Below are 12,251 nucleotides of genomic sequence, written 5' to 3' on the forward strand. Positions count from 1 at the left end.
TTGTGCACTTACACAAAATCCCATCTCTGTGGCTCCTGGGGTGCAGGATCCCCTGCCTCTGGTTCAGACCCATCAGTTGTAATGCCCAGCTGCTGCCTGGGTGACTCACACTCCTTAAATCAAGATATATTGAAGGTTAAAAAGCAGGATTTAGCTTTCCCAGAGTTTTGATTGCAACATAAATCTGTACTACACAGTCATTTTCTGATCATATACAAGTTTATTAGAGAAATAAACCACCTCTGTTATAAAAGGTGAGCAGCACAGATGTTGGCAGCATCAGCTGGGGCTGAGAGATGCCAGGAGAGTTTGAAAGGGAATGAGTTGGTGTTGTTTCAGGCTTGCATCTCTCTCTCTCATTTTTGGGCAGCACTTCTGGATCTGACACCAACACAGCCTGTTGCTTCTTAACAGTCACTTCATGACTTTCATACGTCTGCCAAGTGCCAGATCCAGGAGGTTGGGGCTGGGTGGGAGAGCAGGGTGGCAGAGGAGGCAGTGGGATGTGTGGGCAGCCCTCCAGCCCCTCCAGCAGACACCGTGTGAGGGAGAGCTTTGCTGAGCCCCCTCCAGTGCCTGTTGGAGTTTCTGCATGGCAGTGGTGGTTTTGGGAGGCACTTGCATGTGGGAGGTGAGCGCTCAGGCCTCAGAGGCTGTGATAAAAGTAATAAAAATACCCCCAAAAAAGTCCTGAAGGAACAGCAGAGTCCTGCAGTTCTTCCCAAATAGGCTTTATCCACAGGCAACCCCTTTTAAAACAAGCCAAACCCCTAATTCTAAGGCTTCCCTGTTTCAGTGGATCCCCAAATGCATTTCAGACCTTGCAGGAGAACACACCCTGCCCACATGCCGAGTGATGCTTTATATAAATAGCTCATATACACTTGCTATGTACAAAATATTATGTACATGTGGCATTACTTTATCTGGTCATGAAGCTCCAAACACCTCCGGGGGCCTCTCCTGAGGTGCCAGAGCAGCAGAGCACAGCAGAGGAGTGACCTGCCAGGGGACAGGCAGTGCAGGCACCTGGATTTTGGGGTGAAAAGCCCCTCTCCCCCCAGCCCCTGGAGTTATTCCTTCAGCAGGCCGAGCTTCTTCAGGGCCTCGCGCCGGTTCTCCTCGGTCGTGCCCTTCGGGGAGATCTTCACGCTGACGGCGGAGCGGGAGGGCCTCGGGAAGCTCGGGAGAGGGTGGGATCTCCTCTTGCTGCTCTTCTCCTGCTCCACCTGCCCCTGCTCCTTCAGGCCAGCAAAGTCCTTCCCCGCCACGAGGGACACGGGCCGGGGGCGGCCGCCCCTGAGGAAGCTCGGGGCGAGCCGCTCGATGAAGGACATCTTGCCCAGGGAGCTGCTGCTCTTGGCGTTCTGCTCCTTGGTGCTGGCCATGTAGCTGCTCAGCCCCACTCCAGAGCGCTCCAGGGTGTTGGATTTGAATGCTATTTGTCGGATTCCTGCTGCCTCGGGCTCCCCGGGGACAGGGAGCGGAGCCTCCCTTGGCTGGGGGTGTGTGGGAGGTTGGAGGTGGGCGCTGGGCTCCCTCCTGTCCTGTGACAGTCCGAGCTTCTCCAGTGCCTCCCGATGGGCTTTCTCCTTCTCCTTGGGGTCGAGGTGCCCGGGGTTCACCTTTTCAGCAGCGGCATCACTGGCAGAGCTGGGCTGAGAGCCACCTGAGGGTGGAGGTGGTGCCTTTACCTTCTGGTTGTGCTCCGTGGCGAGCGGCACCGGGCTGGTTTTGCTGGTTTTCAGGATAATATTTGGTGGCAATTTTCGTGGCTTGGGGGCAGTTGGAGGCCCTCTCTTGGCATCAGGGTCCTGAGAGGCCTCTTCCAGTGTGGATTTCTCTGGCTGGCCCCATGAAGTCCAAGTCTTGGTCTCCTTGGCCGTTTCCCCCTTGGCATCTGAGCGATTGCTGCGTGACCACTCGTGGGTCACCTGGTCATCCTGGAAGGGATCTTGAGGTTGGATAATCAAAGATCCCATGGACTTCACATGGCTTCTTGTGTTGGCTTGGTCAAGCCTGTCCTCCTGTGAAGGTTTTTGTCCTGGCACCGGGTCCTTCGCCGTGTGGACAATCACCTTGCTGTCAGGAGCTCTGTTTGCTGCAGGGATATTCCTTGGAAGACTGAAATAGCCTGGGCTTGGAACCACTGCTGGAGCTGAGCTGGAGGAGGCAGAGATGCTCTTGCCACTCTTCTGTTCAGCTGCACGCTGACCTCTGCTTGGAGGGGGAGCCCCATTTCCCAAATCTGGGGAAAGAGAGAGATGAAGTCACACACCATCCCACACATGGGCTCAGGGCACCTTCCTGTCTGCAGGACACACTTCACACCCACTGAGCCAGCACAGCCACGGCTCAGGACTTGCCCCCAGGGCTCACCCTGACTCCAGCTGACCTGTCACTGCCTGGGAAGTCAGACAGACACTTTGGGTTTGACAAAGCACCTGGTGAAGGAGGTTAATCTGTGTGAGCCTGCTGGGAGCATGAGCAGAGGTGCTCTGCCCTGTGGTCCTGCTGACCTTGCTCCAAAGCTGCCCGGGAGAACCAGGAGAAGGCAGTTTGTGCCCACAGCGAGTGATGGAAATCACCTGGCTGTGCCTCACCACACACATAAAACTGGGGCACTGCCCCTCCCATCCCTGCCAAGGGAATGCTCCCCATGAGACATTCCCTCTGCACACAAATCCTGGAGAAGGGTTTCCTGCTTACCCCGGCCCATGGGGTCTTTCTTGGGCCGTGTCCCAGGCAGCCTGGAGGGCTCTGCATAGTCAGTCTCATCAGTGGAGACCCCACTGTCTGCTTCTGCATCCAGTGAGCCAATGGTTTCTTCTAAGAACATCAAACACTCCTTCTCTTCCACAGATAAATAGTCGTAGCTGTTATCACTCTGGAAAAAAGAACATAAAGCAGTAAAGGTAAGAGACAGAGGTGTTTTCTGTTTAATGGTGTTTTCTGTTTAAAAAGGTGTTTTCTGTTTAATGTCCTGGTAGTTAAGAGGAGCCTGTGACAGCTCCTGGAGACTTGGGCCAGTGGCTATTCCAAAAATTGGTATTGCAACCACTGAAAAATAGACAAAAAAATATAAAAAAAATATATATACAACTTCCTCTAAAATAGAAATATATATATATACTTAAAGCCATTTTTATATTGCCCCACTCTGTGTGTCAGAAGATGGGTTATTCTGAACTTGAAAACTTGGCCTCTACCTTTTAGTTCTTTAATTTACTCTGAAATATGAGCAGATGGGTGACATGGGTGATCTATTGGTAAAGACATCTTAGAAAAATCCTAAGTACTGAAGGTTTCTGTGCAGGTAATGAACTCTCCTTGTTCTGCCATTCAAACCTCAGCAAGACCCTGTTTAATTTTTGTTGTATTTTGAGTACCAGGAGATATGATATTGTAATATCAGATATTGCTGTGGAAATGCCAGGTTACAAGGGGATTCCTGCAATATATCATGAAAGAAAATGAAGTGCAGGACAGGATGGAGTGTGCATCAGATCAACAAACACAGAGAGGAATTATCCCAGGTGGAGCTGTTTTGCAGAGACACTTATCCAAATCTTTTGCCGTGCAATATCACAACCAGTTTTTCCATCCCTATTAAATTCAGAGGGTTTGGTTCTGGTTTGCAATACATCAAACGGAAAACCTGTCAGGACTGAGTGCTGCACTTCCACATATCAATTATGCTCCAAGTCAGACAGGATGTAATTAGTCCATCAATCTTGGAATCAGTCTTGGGAGACAAACAAGCTTTAATGGACAGATAGTGAAAAATTACACATCTACACCCATGGTCCAAACTCCTCTGTGCCTTAACTGGGAAATGAATCTCTTGGCAGCTGGGAGGAGCACAGCTCGCTGTCTCCCCTGCTGGAGCCAGTCTGACCCAGTGATCCAACTGGTCTAATCCCTCAATGGGGCATGGCCAGGCCCCTCCTGCCTTCCATCTGCACCTCTGGGCAGCACAGGAGCCACTGGGCTCTCGGGTCATGTCCCAAAGGACACCTTTCAGGAGCGAAGGCTCCCGAGTGCTGCCGCACCCCTGGCAGGATGGGAGGTCTGGGAGTGCTCTGGGGCAGGGATTAATTTGGTCCTTGTGCTGCCCTGAGCATGGTGCTGTCTCAGGGCCCCCAGGTGCTTCCAAAGCACTGATGGAGAGCGGTTTGGAGCAGAGATCTGACCAAAATCCTTCCTCAGCTGCCCAGAGGGGCGCGTTGAGCCCCTCCACGCCCGAGCTGATCACACCAGGGTGACTTACCCGCTGTGAGTGGTTGGAGGCCGTGCTGACCATGCTGTCACAGCTGCCAGAGTTGCAGCCAGCCATCCCCAGCTCCTTCCTGGGCATATCCTGGGCTGCCGTGGCGTCCGGCACGGGGGCAGTATCCCGGCTGGAGCAGGAGAAAGGAGAAGCATTAAGCTGTGAGATTCCCCCCTGGCTCAGCTGGAGGGAGGCTCTGAAGCTGCTGGATGGGTATAAATGTGCTCCATCTTAGGTTGCTCTCTCCAGGAGAAGACACAGCTGGGCTGTTTCAAAGCATCCTCGAACTGATGTTTTCCCCAGATGGGATAAGCTCTGGAACAGCCCGTCCACGGCCAGCTCGTGTTGGTGGGTCTCAGAGGGGTGGATTAGGCAAGGGAAAAAGCTGTGTAAGCTCAGCTCAGCCTCAGAGCTCAGCAGCAGAGATCCTGCCCCAGCCCTGGCTCATGGGACCTCTTCCCTCCACCACACCCTCTGCCAGCCCTGCAGCTTGAACTTCTGAACGTGCTGACCCGAAATGCTGCTGTTTACTCACATCCTTGCTCTGTCAGGAGCTTCCTCCTGGCAAAGAGCTTCCTCTGCCACCCTTCCTTGGGGAGCCATGGGGAGGTGCCCTCAGGGAGGTGCCCCCAGGGAGGTGCCCCTGTACCTTCAGGGCATGCCTGGGTGTGTTTGGGAACATGCCTGGCACAGCTTGCAGGGATCAGGGCATGCAGCTGCCCCAGGGGGGTTGCAAAGAGCACCCCGATGTCCCCTCTGCTCACTTCAATGCCCCCCTGATGCTCTTCTGGATGCAGCCCAGACCCCAAACACCAGAGGGACCCCAACGTGGCAGCAGCTGCCTGAAAAACATGCTGAACTGAGGTTCCCAACCCCGAAACCACCCCAGAGCAGGGTCCTGGGTGGCAGAGGGGACAGTTACACCTGCAGAGAGCTCTGCTGCCCACGGAAGGTGTGATTACTTATGGAGGTAAAGCATGGAAGCTTCCAAAATTCCCTGGCACCACCAATTAGTTTCCTTCACACGCACCACCCCCTTCTTCAGGAGGGAACTGGGGCTGCGGGGGCGAATGGGAGCAGCAAAACAAACCCCCCCTGCCACACACGGGGACCCACGCGAGAGGATTTTCTCGGCGGGAGACAGAGGAGCTCTTTGTGCTGTAACCTGGCCCCAGGAACAAACTGCTGCTGCTTTTTTTCTTTTTTTTTTTGCCTGTAGCAGGATCAGGGAATTAGATCCAGAGATAAGTGAGCAGAAATGGCTGCTTGTTCGGAGCGTTAGACCCTGAAAGAATTCCTTTGTAATTGGAATACGCCACAAAAATCAGATTTCGACGCCCACGCCCTGACAGATCTAATCCTTCCATGCAGGAGGAGTTTAATATTTCAGTCTTGGCTTTGCATTATTTACTGCTTAAATGACGTTGCAGTAAGTGGTGGCTTTGAAACAGCAATTCCCTGGATCCTTTGAATTCAGATCACTTCATAGCCAGGGCTTTGAGCTGTCAGGAAGCAGATACCTGCTGAGTTTAGGGGACTTTAGGCTTCTGCACAGTTTTGCTGTGCACTTGAACGCCCACAACGTGAAATTTAGATTTATATCACAATTAGATATACAGATTTGTAGATTTATATCTACTTCTAAGTAGCAAGAGGCTTGACCATGATTGTTTTAATGCCTCTTGCTGCCTCCCTCCCAAATCTGAAAGAGCAAAACACTTCTGGGGAAGTGAAAGTCTTGCTTTAACTTGAGCTGGCAGCTGGCTGGGGCCAGCAGTGTCTGAGTGGGAGGGAGCCAGTACCTCCATGAGGATGCCCACCATCTTCAGTCCACTAAAGAACTAATTTCCTCTCATTCAAACAGTACTTGTAGAGACCTAAAGCAGCTGCCAGAGGTTTGGCAGCCGCCGAGCCCCAGCTCACGGGGAGGCAAAGTTCAGCCCCGAGCTCGCCGGGCGCTGGAGAGGATCTGCACCAAAACAAGAAGTTCATTTTCCTGCCCACCAGTTCTCTGATGCGATTATGGCTCCAATGCATAACTCGGGAAAGGGGGGAAAAAAAAAATCAGTGTTGAAACCCCCCCAGTTTTCGTGATTCAGAAGGATTTTACAGTTCCTCCTTTTCGCTGAGGAACAGCCACAAACTAAAAATGCGACCGAGTGTTTTAAAGACGTGGTGCTTGAAAAGCTGTTTTATAGCTGGTTTTTCAGTGCTGTGTAGCTCTTCCCCCACTAAAAATTCTATTGGAAGAAGCTGTTTTTTATCTAAAACAAAAAAGCCAGTTTCCCTCAGGCTCCGTGGCCGCTGCCATAACTGTCCTTTGCAAAGCCCACGGAGCCCTCAAACATCAAAGACGTGCTGGGTAGCAATTAATGCTAATTGCTTTATGTGAAGAGGCTACTTTCTTTTAGCCAGCACCACTCCAAGCTCCCTATCCCAGCTCTCCAGCAGCGCTAAAGGACCTCGGTGGTTTTGCCATCTGAGGCAGAGCAGCCGAACCCCTCCTGCCTTGGCTTTGTCCTGGCCAGCCCGAAACACAAATGAAAGCAAAACCCCCCCTTTGCAGGCACCGTCCCAGCTGCTCCTGCTCTGAGCAGCACAGCAGGATGGATCCCACCTCAGGGGGAAAGGGGATGGTGGCAGATCTACAGTTTCTCCTATTTAAACAAGTAAATTAAGCACATGCAGCAGCTGCCCGAGCTGTTTGCTGTCCTGAGCACAAGTTTCCCCAGCAGCTGTGGGTCTCCCCAGCTTGTCTCCCACCACCACCTTCAAACCAGCTTTGCTGGTGACACCTCCACCACATTTCACCCTTCCAAAGCAAAGCCCTGCAGGCACCCAGAGCACCCCCCATCCCACCCAGGCAGAGACGCTCAGCCCCTCAACCCGCAGCCCATCGAGCAGGAAAAGCACAGAAAGCAAAGGACAAGAAGGAATATAGATTATTATTATTAATCTGTATTTTTTTCCTTTGTCTTTTTTTTTTTTTCTTTTTTTTTTTTTTTTACCAGGCCGTCCGTCGTCGCGTGCTGCCCAATTCCTTGTCCCGGCCGTGCCTATCCCAGGACTTCTTTGCTTTTCTGGGCTAACCAAACAGAGCCGGGTTACACATTAACCCTCCTCCCCGGCGGAGATGAGGCTGCGCGGGTGCTGGGCGGGCGGGGAGCTCTGCAGGTACAGCGACCCCCGGCCCCTCACCTGCAGCCACGAGCACCGGGGCGACAGAAATTCATCTTGCCCCCACGCAGGGCATCTTTCCTGCTGCTCCGGGCTGGGCTCAGGGCACTGCAAGCCCCTAAAACTCCTCCATGCTGTGACCCCAAAGCGCTGGGTCGTGGCGTGCCGAGCTCTCCGAGCCAGCCCAGGCAGCACCCGGGAGGCTGCGGGCTGGTACCACCCAGCTCACTCACTTCCCTGCTCCGCCGGGTGTCCTCTGATGTCCTCGGCACGGGTTTCGCCGGAGACTCCTTAATCCGACATCCTGTTCTGCCGCATAGCTGCTCGCTGACACTCGGGGCACTCCGAGCTGCTGCCCTGACCAAAAAGCCTTTGTACACGGTAATTACGTCCCTGGCTGGGCGTTTGCGCCCTGAAACGCGTCACCCCCACAACAGGTTTCTTCTCCCAGGTGGTTTGTGCAGGAGGTCCCGCAGGCTCGGGGGGTAGGAGCCGGTTCCTTCTCCCGGCTCTTAAAAACACAGACTGTGCTAGAACAGGTATGTACTTGTAGACCAGCAGAGCTTCCCAGAGGCCAAAAGTTTGCTGCGTGCTGCTGTGCGCTGGCAGGAGGTTGTAAGGACAGGTAGAAAGTGTTTTGGAAGGGAAGCTTCGCCACTGAGCTTTATTTACGTGCTAGAGGAGGGGGTGCCCAGGTCTGTGCCTCTCCAGGGCTCGTTGTGCCAGCACCGACTTGCAGGTCCCTTTGCCCCTCCTGGAATATTTCCTTACATCGGGCCCCTCTACAAGTCCGTTCCTCTTCACGCTGATACATTCTCAGAAACTCTGCTGAGGCATTTCCTGCGGCAGCATCCCCTTCTCCGAGCACGAGGGTATCACCTCTGCCACCTCCCTCCAGGGGAAGGCAAAGACGAGCCCAGTTTGTCCCAGCTGCAGGACCTTATACAGGGTGACACCGACCCCCAACCCCCGATCTGCCCCGGTGGTGCTGCAGGGGCAGCTGAGAGGAGGCAGTGGTTTGTTTTTACCCCGACTTTGGGCTCTACTATTAAAATCAGAGCTTTTCTCGCTGACAAACAGCGCTTTGGCCGTTGCTCCCCCCTCTCCCCTCTCCTCCCCCAGACTTGTACCTGCTCTGCGAGGTGCTTCTCACTGAATAACCACAAACATCCCAGCAGAAACCCTGCAGGAAATATCCGGCACTGGCACAGCCACCGGATTCATTCACATTTTTTGTGCTTCGGTGATTTATTTTTTTTTAAAGTTGTATTTTTAGCCAAAGGCCGTGTTGCAACGCATGTTCCCTTCTCCGCACAGAACAGGGAAGTGGAAACATCAGCTAATTAAAGACGGAGAGAAAAGAAAGCAGATGAGCCAGGAAGCTCCCACCTGCGGTGCTGAGCGCCCGGATTTGGGGCTGTTACAAAAGGGGACGTGTGCCGAGGAGCAAATCAAGAAGCCAGAGGCTGCTGACAAGCCCAGCCAGCCCCAGCCATTCCTGCTCTCCCAGGCCGGCCCGCAGCAGGGAAGGGATGTGGACGAGGCACTTTCGGAGCGTTGCGACAGCCAGGGCAGGACTGGTGGAGCTGCTCCGGGGGTGTTAACTGGTGTCCTGCTGGATGGTGAGGCGATTTAAAGAGAGTTTAGATGTTGAACGTTAAAATTAATTAAGTCTTTTTAACGCTAAACGTTAAAATCAATTAACTCTTTTCAATTGATTAATTAATTTTAAATTTTAAATTGAAGTTTTAAGGTCTCGCCGGTTTTTGCTGAGTCGTGCCTCAGTGCTGAGGCTGCTTTAAGAGGGGGAGCAAATCAAAACGAGGAGTTATTTTGTTATTCCACCGCAAACAGCGTGTGAATGAGCAACAGGAGAGGGTGAGGGTGTCCTGACAGCACAAGGCCTCGAATGTGTGCAATAAAACAGGCAGAGCTGGCTGCCTGCAGAGCCCTGTGGGGGTCAGGAAAGTGTCATGGTCCATTAAGAGAAATCTTGAGCTCCTCTGAATCAGATGCCCAGGAAGAACCTGTTCTTTTTCCACATTCCTCCTCTTCCTCCACTGAATATAAATAGCTCTGACCCAAAACAAGGTCTGATTTCATATATATGGCACGAAGTACATGCAGGGAGTCAAATGATGCAGGGAAAACTTCACAATGCCCTGAAAGGACTTTGGCACGTTCTCAGACCCGCTGGGCCCCACCCTGTCCATAAACACAAATGATTCAGGGCTGGCCCCGAAGGAAACACATCCACATGGCGTCACTGATAAGATTCCTGTCAACTTAAGACGTTTATTTGACTCTGTGGGGCTGTTGGACACTTTCCTTAAACCAAATTGCAGGCACAGCCCGTGTGCTGACAAATCAGTTATGGAAAATACCAGGTAGCTGTTGCCTGCTATTCCACAGCAGTTTACAGAAGTCATTAAACCCTAATATGGCCAAGGAACTCTATTTATTATCTCTATTTTACAGAACAGAGGGAGAGAGCTGAAGTGATGTGTTTCCATAGCTTGGCTGCCATTAACTCAACACCAGAAATGAGAAGGCAGCTCTCAAGGTATAATACAGTTCCCCAACATTTTCCTCAAGGCTTTAATTAAAAATAATAGGTGAGGAAACTGCAATCTCGGCCAACCTAATTTTGTTAACTCCCTATTGCATTTCTGTTACAGAAACCATTCTGGTGCTCAGATTGGTGAAAAAACAATATTGATTTCACCCAAATTGAAGGAATTTTACTCTGTCCAGGCCAGAGCAGAGTAAACCTGATGGCAGTTTTGCAGCTGGATGCAGTTGGACTTAAAATGCAGGCAGACATTTAATTGTAGGATGGTTGTAATGTTCGAAGTAGCAAGCTGAGAACTTTTTGTGTTCCTCTTATTGAGAGTTTCCCTGGCAGGGAGGGGTTGGCAGGGCTGGCCCATGGGTGGGTTCGTGCAGGGCAGGGGCAGTAAAATCAGCCAAACACAGATGATTCAGAGGTTGTGTGTCAGTCTGATTTCTCAGAAACTGCCCCAACACGTGGGTTTCTGTGTTTCAGGCAGAGAAATTCCGCTTTTTCTCATTCGTGCCTCTCCTGCTCCTCTAAGGTGGGGAAGGGCAAATAGATAACTTTGCTTGGGTCAGAAAGCTTTAAAAATGAACATTGTGTTCCTGTGGTGCAGTTTCACAGTGGGTTGTTGCCTCAGGACTGATCACAACTGTAGCACTGTGATGTTCTCCACCAGTTCCTGATGAAAGTGGGATGGGAACAGGAGACTGTCCCCAGACTGTCCCCAGTGGCTCCTCCTGTGCCCCTGCACATGGAAAGGTGCTGATTTAAGATGCTGTTTCTGTACCATGGAACAAGATGTTCCTTTTCTCAGTGCTCTCCCCGGGAGCTGCTCTTTTTAGCTGAGTTCATCCAGAACTAAGGAATTGGGTTTGCCCTTGAGAAATTCAGGGTATTACTGATTTTCTCCCAAGACTGGTGTTTCAGTCTATGGCATCCATGGACTAGATCTGTGCACCACTGAGCCCAAATATTTGTAAAGTGTATTTAATGATTTATACATTTCAATGCATAAAAGATTCTGGAGGTATGTAAAATTCTCTGTGAGTCCTGGTATCTCAGGTATCTCTTGATATTTATCCTAGAATCCCAGAACAGTTTGGGTTGGAAAGGACCTTAAATATGATCTAGTTCCAACCCCCTGCCACAGGCAGGGACATTTTCCACAATCCCAGGTTGCTCCAACCTGGCCTTGGAGACTTCCAGGGATGTGGCAGCCACAGCTCCTCTGGGCAACCTGGGAATTTAAGGCTTCTTTTAAGTGTGTGTGAGAACAGAAATGATGGTAAGGACATAAGTCAGTATTATAGAGACTTTCCAGACTGCTCTTGCCAGGTGAGACTATTCCCTGCCTGTACCTGTGTCCCACACCAGCTCTAGTCTAAAATATCCCTAATTAACATCTTGCTGTACATTTAATCACAGTTCAGTGCAAATGTAGGAGTGATGTTCAGAAGTTCATCCCACTAATAGCAGGATGTCATTTTTGTGATAATTCCCTAAAGGTATCATTAAGGGCAGGCAAATCCTGGTTAAAAGGTACTAAAAAAAAACAAACCCTGAAAGAAAGGGAGTTGCACTTTAAATCTACCCAGACCTTACATTTGAAATAATGTAGATATTTTCATTTGGGCCAGTTTAGGAAAATCATAGGTGGTTTTTTGAGTCTGTCAGCCTGTAACAGTGTGAACTTTTACAGCTATGAATTACAGAAGTTCAGTTGAGATTTATTTTTTTTTTTAAGCAAAGAGATTTTATTTTCTAGGCAACAAAAGAAAACATCCAAGCAGTGATAAGTGACACGTCTCCCTCAAACGGAACTGATTCTCTCTGTCAGCAACTGAGAAATACCAAAACAACAACAACAAAAACAAGATGTTTTACACACTTTGAGAAAACCATCCAAGGACACGAAGCTAAAATCTAAGTGTTGCTCCCCGAAGTCAATGCGTTTGCAAACATGGCAGACAATAAATATGGATCTTCCACTCCTGTTTCAAAGACACCCAAAGACACCTCGTGCACCTCTCTGAGGTAGGTTTTTTGTGTCCATTTTACAGATGGCAAAGGGTGAGGATCAGCTCCTTGCCCAAGGCATCTCACTGCTTCCATGGGAAAGCTGGGAACACACCTCGGGATTGACAGTCTCTTGGTCTCATTCCTGGACAGGATTTCAGCTCAAGTAGTTATAACACAGTGTAATCTTCAAGTTCCTTTGAACTGGCGGGTATTTCTTTAGGTTTTTAA

The 12,251-nt window shown here is 50.7% G+C and overlaps 1 protein-coding gene and 1 long non-coding RNA gene across 2 annotated transcripts; one reads left to right on the forward strand and one right to left on the reverse strand.

The window, feature by feature from the left end:
- Window positions 1-200: 200 nt before the first annotated feature.
- On the reverse strand, window positions 201-8,672 carry CUNH1orf116 (chromosome unknown C1orf116 homolog). Its single transcript, XM_051808607.1, has 5 exons — window positions 8,578-8,672; window positions 7,279-8,447; window positions 4,271-4,400; window positions 2,710-2,887; window positions 201-2,248 (listed from the first exon to the last, which is right to left on the reverse strand). Exons 3-5 carry the CDS (start codon window positions 4,355-4,357, stop codon window positions 1,074-1,076), a joined length of 1,440 nt encoding a protein of 479 aa, XP_051664567.1. The 5' UTR covers window positions 4,358-4,400; window positions 7,279-8,447; window positions 8,578-8,672; the 3' UTR covers window positions 201-1,073.
- LOC127480498 (uncharacterized) lies at window positions 7,702-11,943 on the forward strand. Its single transcript, XR_007907924.1, has 3 exons — window positions 7,702-7,828; window positions 8,724-9,069; window positions 11,770-11,943. It is a non-coding gene; the product is annotated as an uncharacterized LOC127480498 (long non-coding RNA).
- The last annotated feature ends 308 nt before the right edge of the window (window positions 11,944-12,251 follow it).

This window comes from Manacus candei, unplaced genomic scaffold, assembly GCF_025592945.1.
Source record: "Manacus candei isolate 608988 ecotype Guabito, Panama unplaced genomic scaffold, ASM2559294v1 h1tg000073l, whole genome shotgun sequence".
Lineage (NCBI taxonomy): Eukaryota > Metazoa > Chordata > Aves > Passeriformes > Pipridae > Manacus > Manacus candei.

Excerpts from the sequence above, each read along its gene's own strand:
- CUNH1orf116 (XM_051808607.1), bottom strand. The coding sequence starts at position 4,357 with ATGCCCAGGAAGGAGCTGGGGATGGCTGGCTGCAACTCTGGCAGCTGT. Across the intron at positions 2,888-4,270 it reads CCTCCAACCACTCACAGCGG|AGTGATAACAGCTACGACTA; the intron begins GTAAGTCACCCT and ends TCTTTTTTCCAG. Across the intron at positions 2,249-2,709 it reads GAAAGACCCCATGGGCCGGG|ATTTGGGAAATGGGGCTCCC; the intron begins GTAAGCAGGAAA and ends CTCTTTCCCCAG.